The 14,212-nt window shown below is 45.5% G+C and overlaps 1 protein-coding gene across 14 annotated transcripts in view; it reads left to right on the top strand.

The window, feature by feature from the left end:
* ptprub (protein tyrosine phosphatase receptor type Ub) overlaps positions 1–14,212 on the top strand; it is a 1,307,170-nt gene that overhangs the window by 1,216,097 nt on the left and 76,861 nt on the right. For 8 of the 14 annotated variants that reach the window (XM_070898914.1, XM_070898913.1, XM_070898912.1 and 5 more), the window contains 2 exons: positions 2,408–2,505; positions 8,380–8,481. In XM_070898914.1, coding sequence (XP_070755015.1) covers positions 2,408–2,505; positions 8,380–8,481 — 200 coding nt within the window. The remainder of the gene's footprint in view (positions 1–2,407; positions 2,506–8,379; positions 8,482–14,212) is intronic. The other 6 variants (XM_070898921.1, XM_070898919.1, XM_070898920.1 and 3 more) reach the window with 1 other exon arrangement.

Here is a 14,212-nt window from a genome sequence, read left to right as displayed (position 1 = left end):
GGAGTACTGCGTGCAGTTCTGGTCACCACATTACAGGAAAGACATAATTGCACTGGAGAGAGTATAGAGGAGATTTACGAGGATGTTGCCGGGAGTGGAGAATTTTCGCTATGAGGACAGATTGGATAGGCTGGGTTTGTTTTCCTTGGAACGGAGGAGGCTGAGGGGAGACCTCATTGAGGTGTATAAAATTATGAGGCCTACATATAGTGGATAGAAAGGCCTATTTCTCTTAGCAGAGGAGTCAACAACCAGGGGACATAAATTTAAAGTAATTGGTAGAAAGTTTAGAGGGGATTTGAGAGGAAATTTCTTCGCGTAGAGGGTTGTGTGGGTCTGGAACACACTGCCTGAAAGGGCGGTAGAGGCAGAGGAAAGGAGTGTTTGAAGACCTGGCCCTCAAAACTGCCACCAAACTCATGGTCTACAGGGCTGTAGTAATACCTGCCCTCCTATATGGCTCAGAGGCATGGACCATGTACAGCAAACACCTCAAGTTGCTGGAGAAATATCACCAACGATGTCTCCGCAAGATCCTACAAATCCCCTGGAAGGACAGGCGCTCCAACATCAGCGTCCTCGTCCAGGCTAACATCCCCAGCTTTGAAGCACTGACCACACACGATCAGCTCCGCTGGCAGGCCACATAGTTCGCATGCCAGACATGAGACTCCCAAAGCAAGTGCTCTACTCTGAGCTCCTTCACGGCAAACGAGCCAAAGGTGGGCTGCGGAAACGCTACAATGACACCCACAAAGCCTCCCTGAAATAGGGCGACATCACCACTGACACCTGAGAGTCCCTGGCCCAAGACCGCCCTAAGTGGAGGAATTGTATCCGGGAGAGCGCTGAGCACCTCAAGTCTCAACGCCGAGAGCATGCAGAAATCAAGCGCAGGCAGCGGAAAGAGCGTGCAGCAAACCAGTCCCACCCACCCCTTCCCTCAATGACTATCTGTCCCACCTGTGACAGAATCTGTGGCTCTCATATGGGACTGTTCAGCCACCAAAGAACTTACTTCAGGAGTGGAAGCAAGTCTTCCTCGATTCCGAGGGACTGCCTATGATGATGATGGTAGAGGCAGAAACCCTCTTTGGATGTATTTGGATGTGCACTTGAAGTGCCGTAACCTGCAGGGTTACGGACCTAGAGCTGGAAAGTGGGATTAGGCTGGATAGCCTCTTGTTGGCTGGCGCGGACACGATGGGCCATAATGGCCTCCTTCCATGCTGTAAACCTCTATGTTTCTATGAAGGAAAAAAAATTTGCAGGGCTACAGGGAAAGGGCAGGGAAGTGGGACTAGCTGAGAATCGGCATGGACTTGACGAGTCAAATGGCCTTCTTCCATGCTGTAACCACTATAAGATTCTATGATATTAATAATTTAGTGAATGGGTAAAACTGTGCCAAATGGATTATAATATCGGAAAGTGTAAGGTTTGGACCTAAAAAGGATAAATCTTTGGACTTAAAAAGGATAAATCAGAGAACTTTCTAAATGGTGAAAAGCTAGAAACAGTGGAGGTCCAAAGTGACATAGATCGTTAAAATGTCGTGGACTGGTGCATAAAATACTCAAAAAGGCTAATGAATGCTGGCCTTTATATCTCGGGGACTAAAATGCAAGGACTGTAGAAGTTATGCTACAACTATACAAAGCCCTCGTTAGACCACACCCAATGTTCCCTCTAATTTTTTTCGTGTGCGGTCCCTTTAACTGGCTGCACGGCCCATACAAAATTTTCGTAAAAGCCGATGAGCCTCCTGTGTGGGACCTCCAGAGTGCTACATGGCCGTGCAGCTTAGGAACGTTGACCACACCTGGAGTACTCTGTTCAGTTCTGGGCACCACTTCTTAGGGAGGATATATTGGCCTTGAAGGGAATGCATTAGAATGATGCTTGGACTCCAAGGATTAAATTACTAGGAGAGATTACACAAACTATGGTTGCATTCCCTGGAATTTAGACGGCTAAGAGGTGATTTGATCAAGGTTTTGAAGCTATTAAGAGGAACTTATAGGGTAGCTAAAGATAAACTATTTCCACTGGTTGGGGAGTGGGGGGGGGGGGGGGGAAGAGTCTCGGACTAGGGGACATAGCCTAAAAATTAGAGCCAGGCATTTCAGGAGTGAAGTTAGGAAACACTTCTACACACAAAGGTGGTAGAAGTTTGGAACTCTCTTCCGCAAATGGCAGTTGTTGTCAGGTGTTAATTTTAAATCTGAGATTGATAGATTTCTGTTAACCAAATGTATTAAGGGGTATGGAGTAATAGCGGGTATATAGACTTCGATCACACATCAGTCATGGCGGAACAGGCTCGAGGGGCTAAATGACCTCCTCCTGTTCCTATGTTTACCAACTGAAAGTGTAATTCAAATATGAAATGCTTTTTCTCCCTTAGGACCAAAACAGGAAATGGTGTACGACTTCTGGAGGATGGTGTGGCAGGAGCGCTGCTCTAGTATTGTGATGATTACCAAGCTGGTGGAGGTTGGGCGGGTAGGTATAGCACCGCACACAATTCATCACAGAGAGCAAAAGACTGTCGGAGTCTTGCACTGATTTGTTCTCTTACCAAAAAGAACTGTCTATTTCCATTAAGACTTGACACAGTGAAGAGTTTGAACAATGCAATTCTGTTGAGAACGGTCTGATGGGACTCATCGGTACACTGGGCCTAGCTGTCTGCCTGTCTGTCAGCACATCTCTGATGGTATCAGAATACGAGAAGTTGATAATTAACAGGAATGATTTCATTCAATGAAAGTAATGACAAAGATTGATTTACCACCATCTCTGTGGCTGGGAAGCACGGACATAAGAGAATCTGATTCTCAAAGCATTTCTCACTCTCTGATGCTGTCTTGTGCAGTGTAATTTCTTAATGAATTGGATCTGCAAAAATTTCACCCATAGATCAATCTAAAGCTATCAGGAACCAGGGGCTGGATTTTAGGCTTTTGTGTTTTCAGGTCGAAAACAGAGGCAGGTTCGGGAAAGTTACCGGTCAGGAATAGGTTGCGCTATGTCAAGGAATTTTCGCCACCTGGCCAGGGTGTGCAGCGCGAAGGGAGGAGTTGTACAACTTTCGAGGCGCAAAAAGGGGAACCTCATGAACTAAAGTGCCGGGCCATGTGCGCTCCGAGAGAGGCCTGGGGGGTCCTTAAAAAAAACACACAAAAACATTTCCAAAATATTGCCCACGCCACCACAACACAAATCGTTAAAAAAATTAAAAGAACCAACACTCGCACTTACCTTTACAGCATATTACCTTCCTCATCGCCATCAGCATGGCTGAACCGCTCTGGTTTCCCAGGCGGTCATTGCGAACCGCTCTTACATAGAAACATAGAAAATAGGTACAGGAGTAGGCCATTCGTCCCTTCGAGCTTGCACCACCATTCAATAAGATCATGACTGATCATTTACCTCAGTAACCCTTTCCTGCTTTCCCTCCATACCCCTTGATCCCTTTAGCCATAAGGGCCATATCTAACTCCCTAGTGAATATATTCAATGAACTGGCATCAACAACTCTCTGCGGTAGAGAATTCCACAGGTTAACAACTCTCTGAATGAAGAAGTTTCTCCTCATCTCAGTCCTAAATGGCTTACCTCTTATCCTTAGATTGTGTCCCCTGGTTCTGGACTTCCCCAACATCGTGAACATCTAACCTGTCCAATCCCGTCAGAATTTTATATGTTTCTGTGAGATCCCCTCTCATCCTTCTAAACTCCAGTGAATACAGGCCCAGTCGATCCAGTCTCTCCTCATATGTCAGTCCTTCAATCCCAGGAATCAGTCTGGTGAACCTTCGCTGCACTCCCTCAATAGCAAGAACGTCCTTCCTCAGATTAGGTGACCAAAACTGAACACAATATTCCAGGTGAGGCCTCACCAAGACCCCGTACAACTGCAGTAAGACCTTTCTGCTCCTATACTCAAATCCCCTAGCTATGCAGGCCAACATACCATTTGCCGCCTTCATCGCCTGCTGTACTTGCATGCCAACTTTCAATGGCTGATGTACCATGACATCCAGGTCTCGTTGCACCTCTCCTTTTCCTAATTTGCCGCCATTCAGATAATATTCTACCTTCATGTTTTTGCCACCAAAATGGATAACCTCACATTTATCCACATTATACTGCATCTGCCATGCATTTGCCCACTCACCTAACCTGTCCAAGTCACCCTACAGCCTCTTAGCGTCCTCCTCACAGTTCACACCGCCACCCAGCTTAGTGTCATCTGCAAACTTGGAGATATTACACACAATTCCTTCATCTAAATCATTGATGTATATTGTAAATAGCTGGGGTCCCAGCACTGAGCCCTGCTGCACCCCACTAGTCACTGCCTGCCATTCTGAAAAGGACCCGTTTATCCCGACTCTCTGCTTCCTGTCTGCCAACCAGTTCTCTATCCACTTCAGTAAACTACCCCCAATACCACGTGCTTTAATTTTGCACACCAATCTCTTGTGTGGGACCTTGTCAAAAGCCTTTTGTAAGTCCAAATACATCACATCCACTGGTTCTCCCTTGTCCACTCTACTAGTTATATCCTTAAAAAATTCTAGAAGATTTGTCAAGCATGATTTCCCTTTCATAAATCCATGCTGACTTGGACCGATCCTGTCACTGCTTTCCAAATGCGCTGCTATTTCATCTTTAATAATTGATTCCAACATTTTTCCCACTACTGATGTCAGGCTATCCGGTCTATAATTACCCGTTTTCTCTCTCCCTCCTTTTTTAAAAAGTGGTGTTACATTAGCTACCCTCCAGTCCACAGGAACTGATCCAGAGCTGATAGACTGTTGGAAAATGATCACCAATGCATCCACTATTTCTAGGGCCACTTCCTTAAATACTCTGGGATGCAGACTATCAGGCCGGGGATTTATCGCCTTCAATCCCATCAATTTCCCTAACACAATTTCCCACCTGATAAGGATTTCCTTCAGTTCCTCCTCTCTAGACCCTCGGTCCCCTAGTATTTCCGGAAGGTTATTTGTGTCTCCTTTGTGAAGACAGAACCAAAGTATTTGTTCAACTGGTCTGCCATTTCTTTGTTCCCCATTATAAATTCACCTGTTTCTGACTGCAAGGGACCTACGTTTATCTTCTCTAATCTTTTTCTCTTCACATATCTATAGCAGCTTTTGCAGTCAGTTTTTATGTTCCCAGCAAGTTTCCTCTCATATTCTATTTTCCCCCTCCTAATTAAACCCTTTGTCCTACTCTGCTGAATTTTAAATTTCTCCCAGTCCTCAGGATGCTGCTTTTTCTAGCAAATTCATATGCCTCTTCCTTGGATTTAACACTATCCTTAATTTCCCTTGTTAGCCACGGTTGAGCCACCTTCCTGTTTTATTTTTACTCCACACAGGGATGTACAATTGTTGAAGTTCATCCATGTGATCTTTAAATGTTTGCCATTGCCTATCCACCGTCAACCCTTTAAGTATCATTCACCAGTCTATTCTAGCCAATTCACGTCTCATACCATCGAAATTATCTTTCCTTAAGTTCAGGACCCTAGTCTCTGAATTAACTGTGTCACTCTCCATCTTAATAAAGAATTCTACCATATTATGGTCGCTCTTCCCCAAGGGGCCTCGCACAACAAGATTGCTAATTAGTCTTTTCTCATTACACATCACCCAGTCTAGGATGGCCAGCCCTCTAGTTAGTTCCTCGACATAATTGTTTTAGAAAACATCCCTAATACACTTCAGGAAATCCTCTTCCACTGTATTGCTACCAGTTTGGTTAACCCAATCTATATGTAGATTAAAATCATCCATGATAACTGCTGTACCTTTATTGCACACATCCCTAATTTCTTGTTTGATGCTGGCCCCAACCTCACTACTACTGTTTGGTGGTCTGTACACAACTCCCACTAGCGTTTTCTGCCCTTTGGTATTCCGCAGCTCCACCCATACCAATTCCACATCATCCAAGCTAATGTCCTTCCTTACTATTGTGTTAATTTCCTCTTTAACTAGCAACGCTACCCCACCTTCTTTTCCTTTCTGTCTATCCTTCCTGAATGTTGAATACCCCTGGATATTGAGTTCCCAGCCTTGGTCACCCTGGAACCATGTCTCTGCGATGCCAATTATATCATATTCGTTAATTGCTGCCTGCGCAGTTAATTCGGCCACCTTATTATGAATACTCCTCGCATTGAGACACAGAGCTTTCAGGCTTGTCTTTTTAACACACTTTGCCCCTTTAGAATTTTGCTGTTATGTGGCCCTTTTTAATTTTTGCCTTGGGTTTCTCTGCCCTTTTAGTTTTTCTATCTTTTGCTTCTGCTCCCATTCTACTTCCCTCTGTCTCCCTGCATAGGTTCCCATCCCCCTGCCATATTAGTTTAACCCCTCCCCAACAGCACCAGCAAACACTACCCCTGGGACATTGGTTCCGGTCCTGCCCAGGTGCGGACCACCTCCCCCAGAACCGGTTCCAATGCCCCAGGAATTTGAATCCCTCCCTTCTTCACCACTCCTCAAGCCACGTATTCATCTTAGCTATCCTGTCATTCCTACTCTGACTAGCACATGGCACTGGTAGCAATCCTGAGATTAATACCTTTGAGGTCCTACTTTTTAATTTAACTCCTCATTTCACGCCGCTCTGGTGCGAAACCCGGCACAAAGGACCAGAAAATCCAGCCCCAGGACCTTCAGGAATTTGAGAGTTTTCAGTAATTGTGTAGTGGGAGGGGAAAACCAGTGAGGGAAACCCATTATTTTTAATCCACCTCCCCCAGTGTGCTGCACCTCTGTTACTTGCAGTAATCCACTTTAAATGGTTTGACAGTGGTGTCTATTTAAAACCAGTTTTAAACTCTGAAACTATTCCCTATACGTCAGGGATCTCTTTGCTGCAAGACAGCCCAGTATATTCTTAAATCTTACATTTCTCTTGTCATCAAGTTGTGCTTTGAACAATTTGCTGTGTAGTTCCATTCTCACCCTCGCCTCCGCTCCCACCCCCTACCCCGCAGTATGTGTTTGGCATTCCATCTCTCCTTCTTTAAATTGAGTGTCTTCCCAGGGCTGGAGGTATTTAACATCGCAGCAACTGTCCTGAAAATAACCCGTGTACAATTCTCCCTGAAGGAAGTGTGGGTTTTTTGACCCTGCGTTGATCATCCAGCTTCTGCCAATGTCAGATTACAGAGATGATGGGTGGGGGGGGCGGGGGTGGTGGAGGCGAGGTCATAAAAAGATTTGAAAACAAGGATGAGAATTTTAAAATTGTGGCGTTGCTGGCTGGGAGCCAATGTAGGTCAGCGAGCACAGGGGTAATGGGTGACCGGGACATGATGCGAGTTAAGATACAGACAGCAGTTTTGGATGAGCTCAAGTTTATGGCATGAGGAAGATAGGTGGCCGGCCAAGGTTGTTGGAATAGTCAAGTCTAGACGTAACAAAGGCATAGAAAATATTTTACAGGGTGAAATTTCCAAATCCTACATCTAGGCATCCTGGATCACTTTACTACAATAAATATAGGATAATCAAGTGGGAGGAGCACACACACTATAATGGAGCTCATACAGTTTTCCGCTCATTTCGATTAGTGGACAGAAAATCAGACATATGGAGCATTCCTCCCCAATCTATATACCTGTATTCACTGTGGTCTGCCGATCTAAGATCTTTTGAGATTTTTGTGAGTTAAGGCTATCAAGGGACATGGAAAAATGGCAGGAAAAGCGAGTTGAGGTGCAGATTAGCCATCTAATTGAATGGCAGAGCAGGCCCGAGGGGCTGAATAGTCTGCTCCTGTTCCTATGTTCCTACGGCACAGGGTGTAGTCAATTTTGACAATTGTTTGACCCTCTGTTCAGTTGTTCAATGCTGGCAATAGTTAGGACTTTATTTGACACAAGTAAGAATTAATGCATTACAGTATTTAAGCAGCAGTTTACAAAGGACAATTGAGAGTTATATTACCCTGTTCTTTAGGTAGAAGGTGTGACACCATTCCCTGTTCCCTCTGCTTCATTCTTCTTCACCGTCCCTGGTGCTGACCTTCTGCAAGATCCTCTCCTCATTCACTCCCTTTTGTACCCTTCCTTTTCCCCTCTCTCTCTGCCTTTCTGCAGCAAATTTTCACCAATCATCCAACTGTTCTCTTTGTTCCCTGGACATCCATGTACAAAGTTTTACAACTTCCATACCACTTCACCCATTAGCTAGCCTGTGCCTGCAGCATTTGCTCAAAAAACAATTCATCTAACAATTCATGTAGCAGATCCAGCTGAAGCGGGAGTCATTTAACACTTTCAATGCCTAATCTCTCTAAATACCCTACTAAACTAATATTTCCTTACACCGGGCACAGGAACAAGAAACCTTACCCCAATGTGTGTGTGGAGAACTTATAACTGAGCCTGTCGAGAGTGTGGGATGTCACAGGAGTGTCTATTTAAAACCAAACGGTGAAGTGAGTCCGATGGCTTCATGAAGGATGAAAATGCATGTGTGTCTGTGTGTGTCTGTGGGTGTATTTGTGTCCATGTATGTGTATTTGTGTTCATGTGTGTGTGTTTTGAACTTTAACACAGGTGTGGCTGTTGATGACGTGCTATGTAGCACCAGCTCTAGGTGGAAGGCCACTTGCATTGCGCAGAATAATGCACAGACGGGAGGGAGGGGGGAGGAAGGGAGGCAGTTTAACACAAAAACCTCAGTTAAATTACCTATTTTACTTTTGTTTTTAATGTAGTTGCTACAGTAGATAGAATGAAGCTGGTATAGCAACAAATTTGCACTGTCAGGACAGGGATGGACATGAGGCTCACCCAGATTGTAGAGAGCAATCAGAGCACAGAAAGGGGGCAGCTGGAGGTCACATTTAGGCAGCTTTGGAGGCTTCTCTGTCACTCAGTGGCTAAGTCCCTGCAACTAATCAATATAATGATTCTGTAAAACAAGGCTCAACAAGCAACTTCATAATTAACCCTGATGTGCAGCAGTCTCAAATACTCAGACAGTATGACGTGTACTCTCTCACAGGTTGGTGGTACATTATGGCCCAGAGGTTAACCTGCCAAGATCACGTATCAGGAAATCAGGCATGTGGAACCCATGATTTCCAAAACCGGAAATCCTGCAAGTGCTTTCCTGATTTCCTGCCATGTGTTCCCAGTGGGTGTAGCTGCTTGCTGGGAGCATAGTTTGATAAAATCCAATTTGCAGTTCTTTGGTCTCTACAGTAGTTAGCTGTTAATTTATTTTTAAGTTTAAATTGAGCTAACTGCGATACTTGCCTAAAGCCTCTGTGAGATTATCCAGTGCATAATTGAGCTGCACACATCAGGAAGGTTCCTAGTTTGACGGCCCTTCCCCCAACCCGGTATATGCTCAATTAACTCATCTCAGCCGAGGTGGCTTTAAGGCACTGCTTCTGGGTTAGGGAGGGGAGAATCAACCAGGGGTCCACTTCTGATCATTACTCGGCAGCACGTACATGATGGGCATGTGTGAATGTCAGGATCAGACAGATTTGCGATGCCCGCTGTGGCCGAAGGGCCCGTCCACAGCTCACCGTCATGGCCGCTGGTTAAATAACGGTCACTTGGGCCACAGTTTGCCTGTAGAACCACACCCCATCAAAAAGGAGAAGAAGAGTGAAAAGTGGCAGTGGGGAAAAGCCAATGGTGATTGTTTTAGACCTTTTCAGTTTCTCTATGTTGGGTTTCCTTGATGAAGCGTATTGTGAAACGGTTCACTCTCTCTGATGAAGTCCTTTCTTTTGCTATTTGTCTTTTTGCACCTTCCAATTCTCTCCCCTCATCTCCTTAAAAACAATTACTTCGGTTTTGGCGTTTGGCCCTCCTCCAGTACCTTGCCCAAGTGTCAGTTCTTCAAGTTAGTGTCAGATGACTATCTAACTTGGCCTTCATTGCGAGAGGGATGGAGGACAAAAGCAGGGAGGTCCTGCTGCAACTGTACAGGGTATTGGTGAGGCCTGGAGTACTGCGTGCAGTTTTGGTCACCTTACTTAAGGAAGGATATACTGGCTTTGGAGGGGGTACTGAGACGATTCACTAGGCTGATTCTGGAGATGAAGGGGTTACCTTATGATGATAGATTGAGTAGACTGGGTCTTTACTCGTTGGAGTTCAGAAGGATGAGGGGTGATCTTATAGAAACATTTAAAATAATGAAAGGGATAGACAAGATAGAGGCGGAGAGGTTGTTTCCATTGGTTGGGGAGACTAGAACTAGGGGGCACAGCCTCAAAATACTGGGGAGCCAATTTAAAACCGAGTTGAGAAGGAATTTCTTCTCCCAGAGGGTTGTGAATCTGTGGAATTCTCCGCCCAAGGAAGCAGTTGAAGCTAGCTCATTGAATGTATTCAAATCACAGATAGATAGATTTTTAACCAATAAGGGAATTAAGGGTTATGGGGAGCGGGCGGGTAAGTGGAGCTGAGTTCACGGCCAGATCAGCCATGATCTTGTTGAATGGCGGAGCAGGCTCGAGGGGCTAGGTGGCCTACTCCTGTTCCTAATTCTTATGTTCTTGTGTTCTTATAACCACAGATAGCATTAGAGTCAAGGTGGGGAATTTTGCTGGGGATCAGCGGGAGCGCTTCGGTGGGTCGGGTGGGAAATTTTTTTTATCAGTGGGTCGGGACTGAGCTGTCAATCCTTTTCCAAATGTTGGGTCTGTCAGCGCTGAGCAGACCCGACATACAGTAGCAGGGGTGGTAATTCAGGCCATTGTGACCTTGTTAACAGAAGATTAAGAACTATTTTTCGTTCACCTTCAGAGTTTACCAGGACGCCCACGGGGTCCACGCTGCTCGAGCATCACGTCAGATAAACAGGACGGGAGTTGAATGGCCGTGGAATCATCTCATTACTTGACAGCTGCAAAGGTGCTATAAAAGCTCCCATTGCACATCTGTTAACTTTCCAAGCTCAGAAGCTGTTGCTTACTGCATTTGGAAGACAGATTGAGCTTTATGCAGGTTGCAAGTGTTTAGAGCAAACCATCTATCTAGTGTTATCTCATTGAAACAACCTCTCTCACCATTAACAGAGTGCTTCTGTTATCTCAAGTTCACCTGCCATCTATTACATCAGCATCGGTGCCCTTGAAACTATCTTACCTTGGTCCTCAGAATCCCACCACGATCAGCCCAATCACCAGCAGCACCAACAACAACATCAACCATCTCCACAATCAACTGATGCTGCACAGGACTGAGGGCATCAGCACCCGACCACATTGCTGCCCAGGATGGCCTCACCATAGCCAGATTTACTTCACTTGACGCTGCCACATGATGTACCAGGTTGGCATCACTCCACACCAACACCATAAAGCATCTCTACAATGCCCAATCCATTCCTTTCATACTCATCACCATTGCGGGGGTACCGTTATGTCTCACTATTCACTGCAACTCACTAAGCCACTTCCAGAGTTGCACACAGATCTGTCCAAGAACGCAAAGTGTTCAAAATAAAGGTTTCAATGTTTGACACCACATTAACAGAAGCTTTACATGAACATTGCATAAAACACCAAAGTGCCTACCTTTGTGTGTTATTACTTGGTATGATTGGACTAGGATGAGGGTGAGTGTAAAGGGTGGCTAGTGAGCTGGGGAAGTGATAATGCAGATCGAGAGGGATGGGTGGAGGTGCAAGGTAAGTTGGTGTGACTAAGGTTAATACATTTTATTTATATAGTGCCTTTAATGTAGTAAAACGTCCCAAGACGCTTCAGGGATAGTGTTATAAGACAAAACTGGTAAAATTTGACACCAAGCCACAAAAGAAGAATTTAAGGCAGATGACCAAAAGCTTGTTTAAAGAGGTAGTTTTTAAAGAGCGGATAGCGAAGCGGAGAGGTTTAGGGAGGGAGTTCCAGAGCTTGGGGCACAAACAGCTGAAGGCACAGCCACCAATGGTTGAGCAGTTATAATGAGCGATGTTCAAGAGGCCAGAATTTGAGGAGTGCAGACATGTTGTGAGGCTGAAAAGATTACAGAGATAGGGAGGGGCAAGGCCATGGAGTGATTTGTAAACAAGGATGAGAATTTTGAAATCCAGGCGTTTTTTAACCAATGTAGAAAACACAGGGGTGATGGGTGATCGTGACTTGGTGCAAGTTAGTACACGAGCTGCTGAGTTTTGGATGACCTCAAGTTTACGTAGAAACATAGAAAATAGGTGCAGGAGCAGGCCATTCAGCCCTTCTAGCCTGCAGCGCCATTCAATGAGTTCATGGCTGAACAAGTGTAGTGTAGAATGTGGGAGGCCAGCCAGGAGTGAGTTGGAGTAGTCAAGTCTAGAGGTAACAAAGGCATGAATGAGGGTTTCAGCAGCAGAAGAGTTGAGGCAGGGGCATAGACGGGCAATGTTACGGAGGTGGAAAAAAGCGGTTTTAGTAATGCCGCGTATATATGGGTCTGGAAACTAATTTCAGGGTTAAATATGACACCTACGTTGCCAACTGTCTTGTTCACCCTCAGATTGCTGCTAGGGAGACGGTTTGAGCCAGTGGTTAAGGAACGCAGTTTATGGTGGGGACCAAAGATAATGGCTTCAGTCTTTCCAATATTTAATTGAGTAAATTTCTGCTCATCCAGTACTAGATGTTGGACAAGCAATCTGACAATTTAGATACCAAGCAGGGTTCGAGAGAAGTGGTGGAGAGGTAGAGTTGGGTGTCGTCAGCGTACATGTGGAAACTGACTGTGTGTTTTCGGATGATATTGCCAAGGGCATATATATGAGAAATAAGAGGGGGCCAAGGACACATCCTTGGGGGACACCAGAGGTAACGATGCAGGAGTGGGAAGAGCGGCCATTGCCGGAGATTTTCTGGTACGATTAGCTAGATAAGAATGGCTCAGAGCGAGTGCAGTCCCATCTAGCTGGGCATTGGTGGAGAGGCATTGGAGGAGGATGTTGTGGTCAACTGTGTCAAAGGCTGCAGACAGGTCCAGAAGGACGAGGAGGGATATTTTACCGAGGATGTGCAGGAGTAGGGTAGGGAAGGCAGAGTGATAGGGATGCGATGAGTGGCACAGCAGGGTGAGGTTGAATGTGGCTTTGCTGTTACGTTTCATGATCTACTGAGATTATTGGAAGGTTTGCGCCACTCCATCCTAGTCCCCCTGACCACATCTCTGCTTGTGTCTTCCTGTGCAATGTGCAACCAGGCTGCATTGACTTCCTGGGGAAGTCTCTTCCGCCCATTGGAAGGGAAGAGAACTTCCCTGCGTGTTGTGACTCCCTCCATAAGCATATGGAGGAAGTTATGTGAAAGCCTGGGTGCAGCTATGCAACTCTATGCAGTGCATGTCAGCATCTGCAGCACCTCAGTGCTGTAGAACACTAACAGTACAAATGTCAAAATCAATTTGCGTATGGTCCCTGTAAGGAAACCAGCTGATGACGGGTCATTAAATGACGTCATCAGACCCGCTTCCTACACTTGGCCAGCAAACGCATTGGGCAGACTTAACAAGCCCAATCAGGGGAAAATCATTTTGGACAGTGGGCTGGAGCCGGCAGCGAGGCCGGGACCCGCCACCGATGTCAGTCACCATGGACCTGCTGTGGTTGGTAAAATCCAGCCCGTTGCCACAATTGTTACCCCACCTGCACATTCATGCACTTTCCAGCAGGGGTCACTGGATTGCAAATCGGAGTAGGAATCACTTCCAATTCTTCTTCGGACATGGGCTTGAGATCAATTATAAGTGGTAACTTTCCAAGGATGCACTGGTATGAGTGAACCTCACCACTTGGATATGGAATCAAAGTCTTAATGAATATAAATTATACCTGGGGAAACATTCATTGGGACACATCATTTATATCACTAATATGTGCCATCCTGAAAAAAAGACACTGCTCTCCTGCCTCCCAAACAAAAAAAATTCTCTGAACCTTCCTTCACAATGCTGCTTTAATGACAGATGTTGCTTTTCAGTCTCCTCCCCTTTTCTTTTTACTGTCACGTGTTTTCTAGCCTCTCCCTAGTTCCTCTTTGTAGTGGCCATTAAAAAAAATTAATTCACAGGAAGTGTGTGTCACTGGCAAGGCCAGCATTTATTGCCCATACCTCACTGCCCTTGAGAAGGTGGTGGTAAGCCACCTTCTTGATTCGCTACAGTCTGTGTGGTGAAGATACTCCAACATTGTTG

Source organism: Pristiophorus japonicus, chromosome 14, assembly GCF_044704955.1.
Source record: "Pristiophorus japonicus isolate sPriJap1 chromosome 14, sPriJap1.hap1, whole genome shotgun sequence".
NCBI classification, from domain to species: Eukaryota; Metazoa; Chordata; class Chondrichthyes; family Pristiophoridae; genus Pristiophorus; species Pristiophorus japonicus.
Note: the sequence above shows the minus strand (reverse complement) of the source record. Positions and strands in the feature narration are given on the sequence as shown.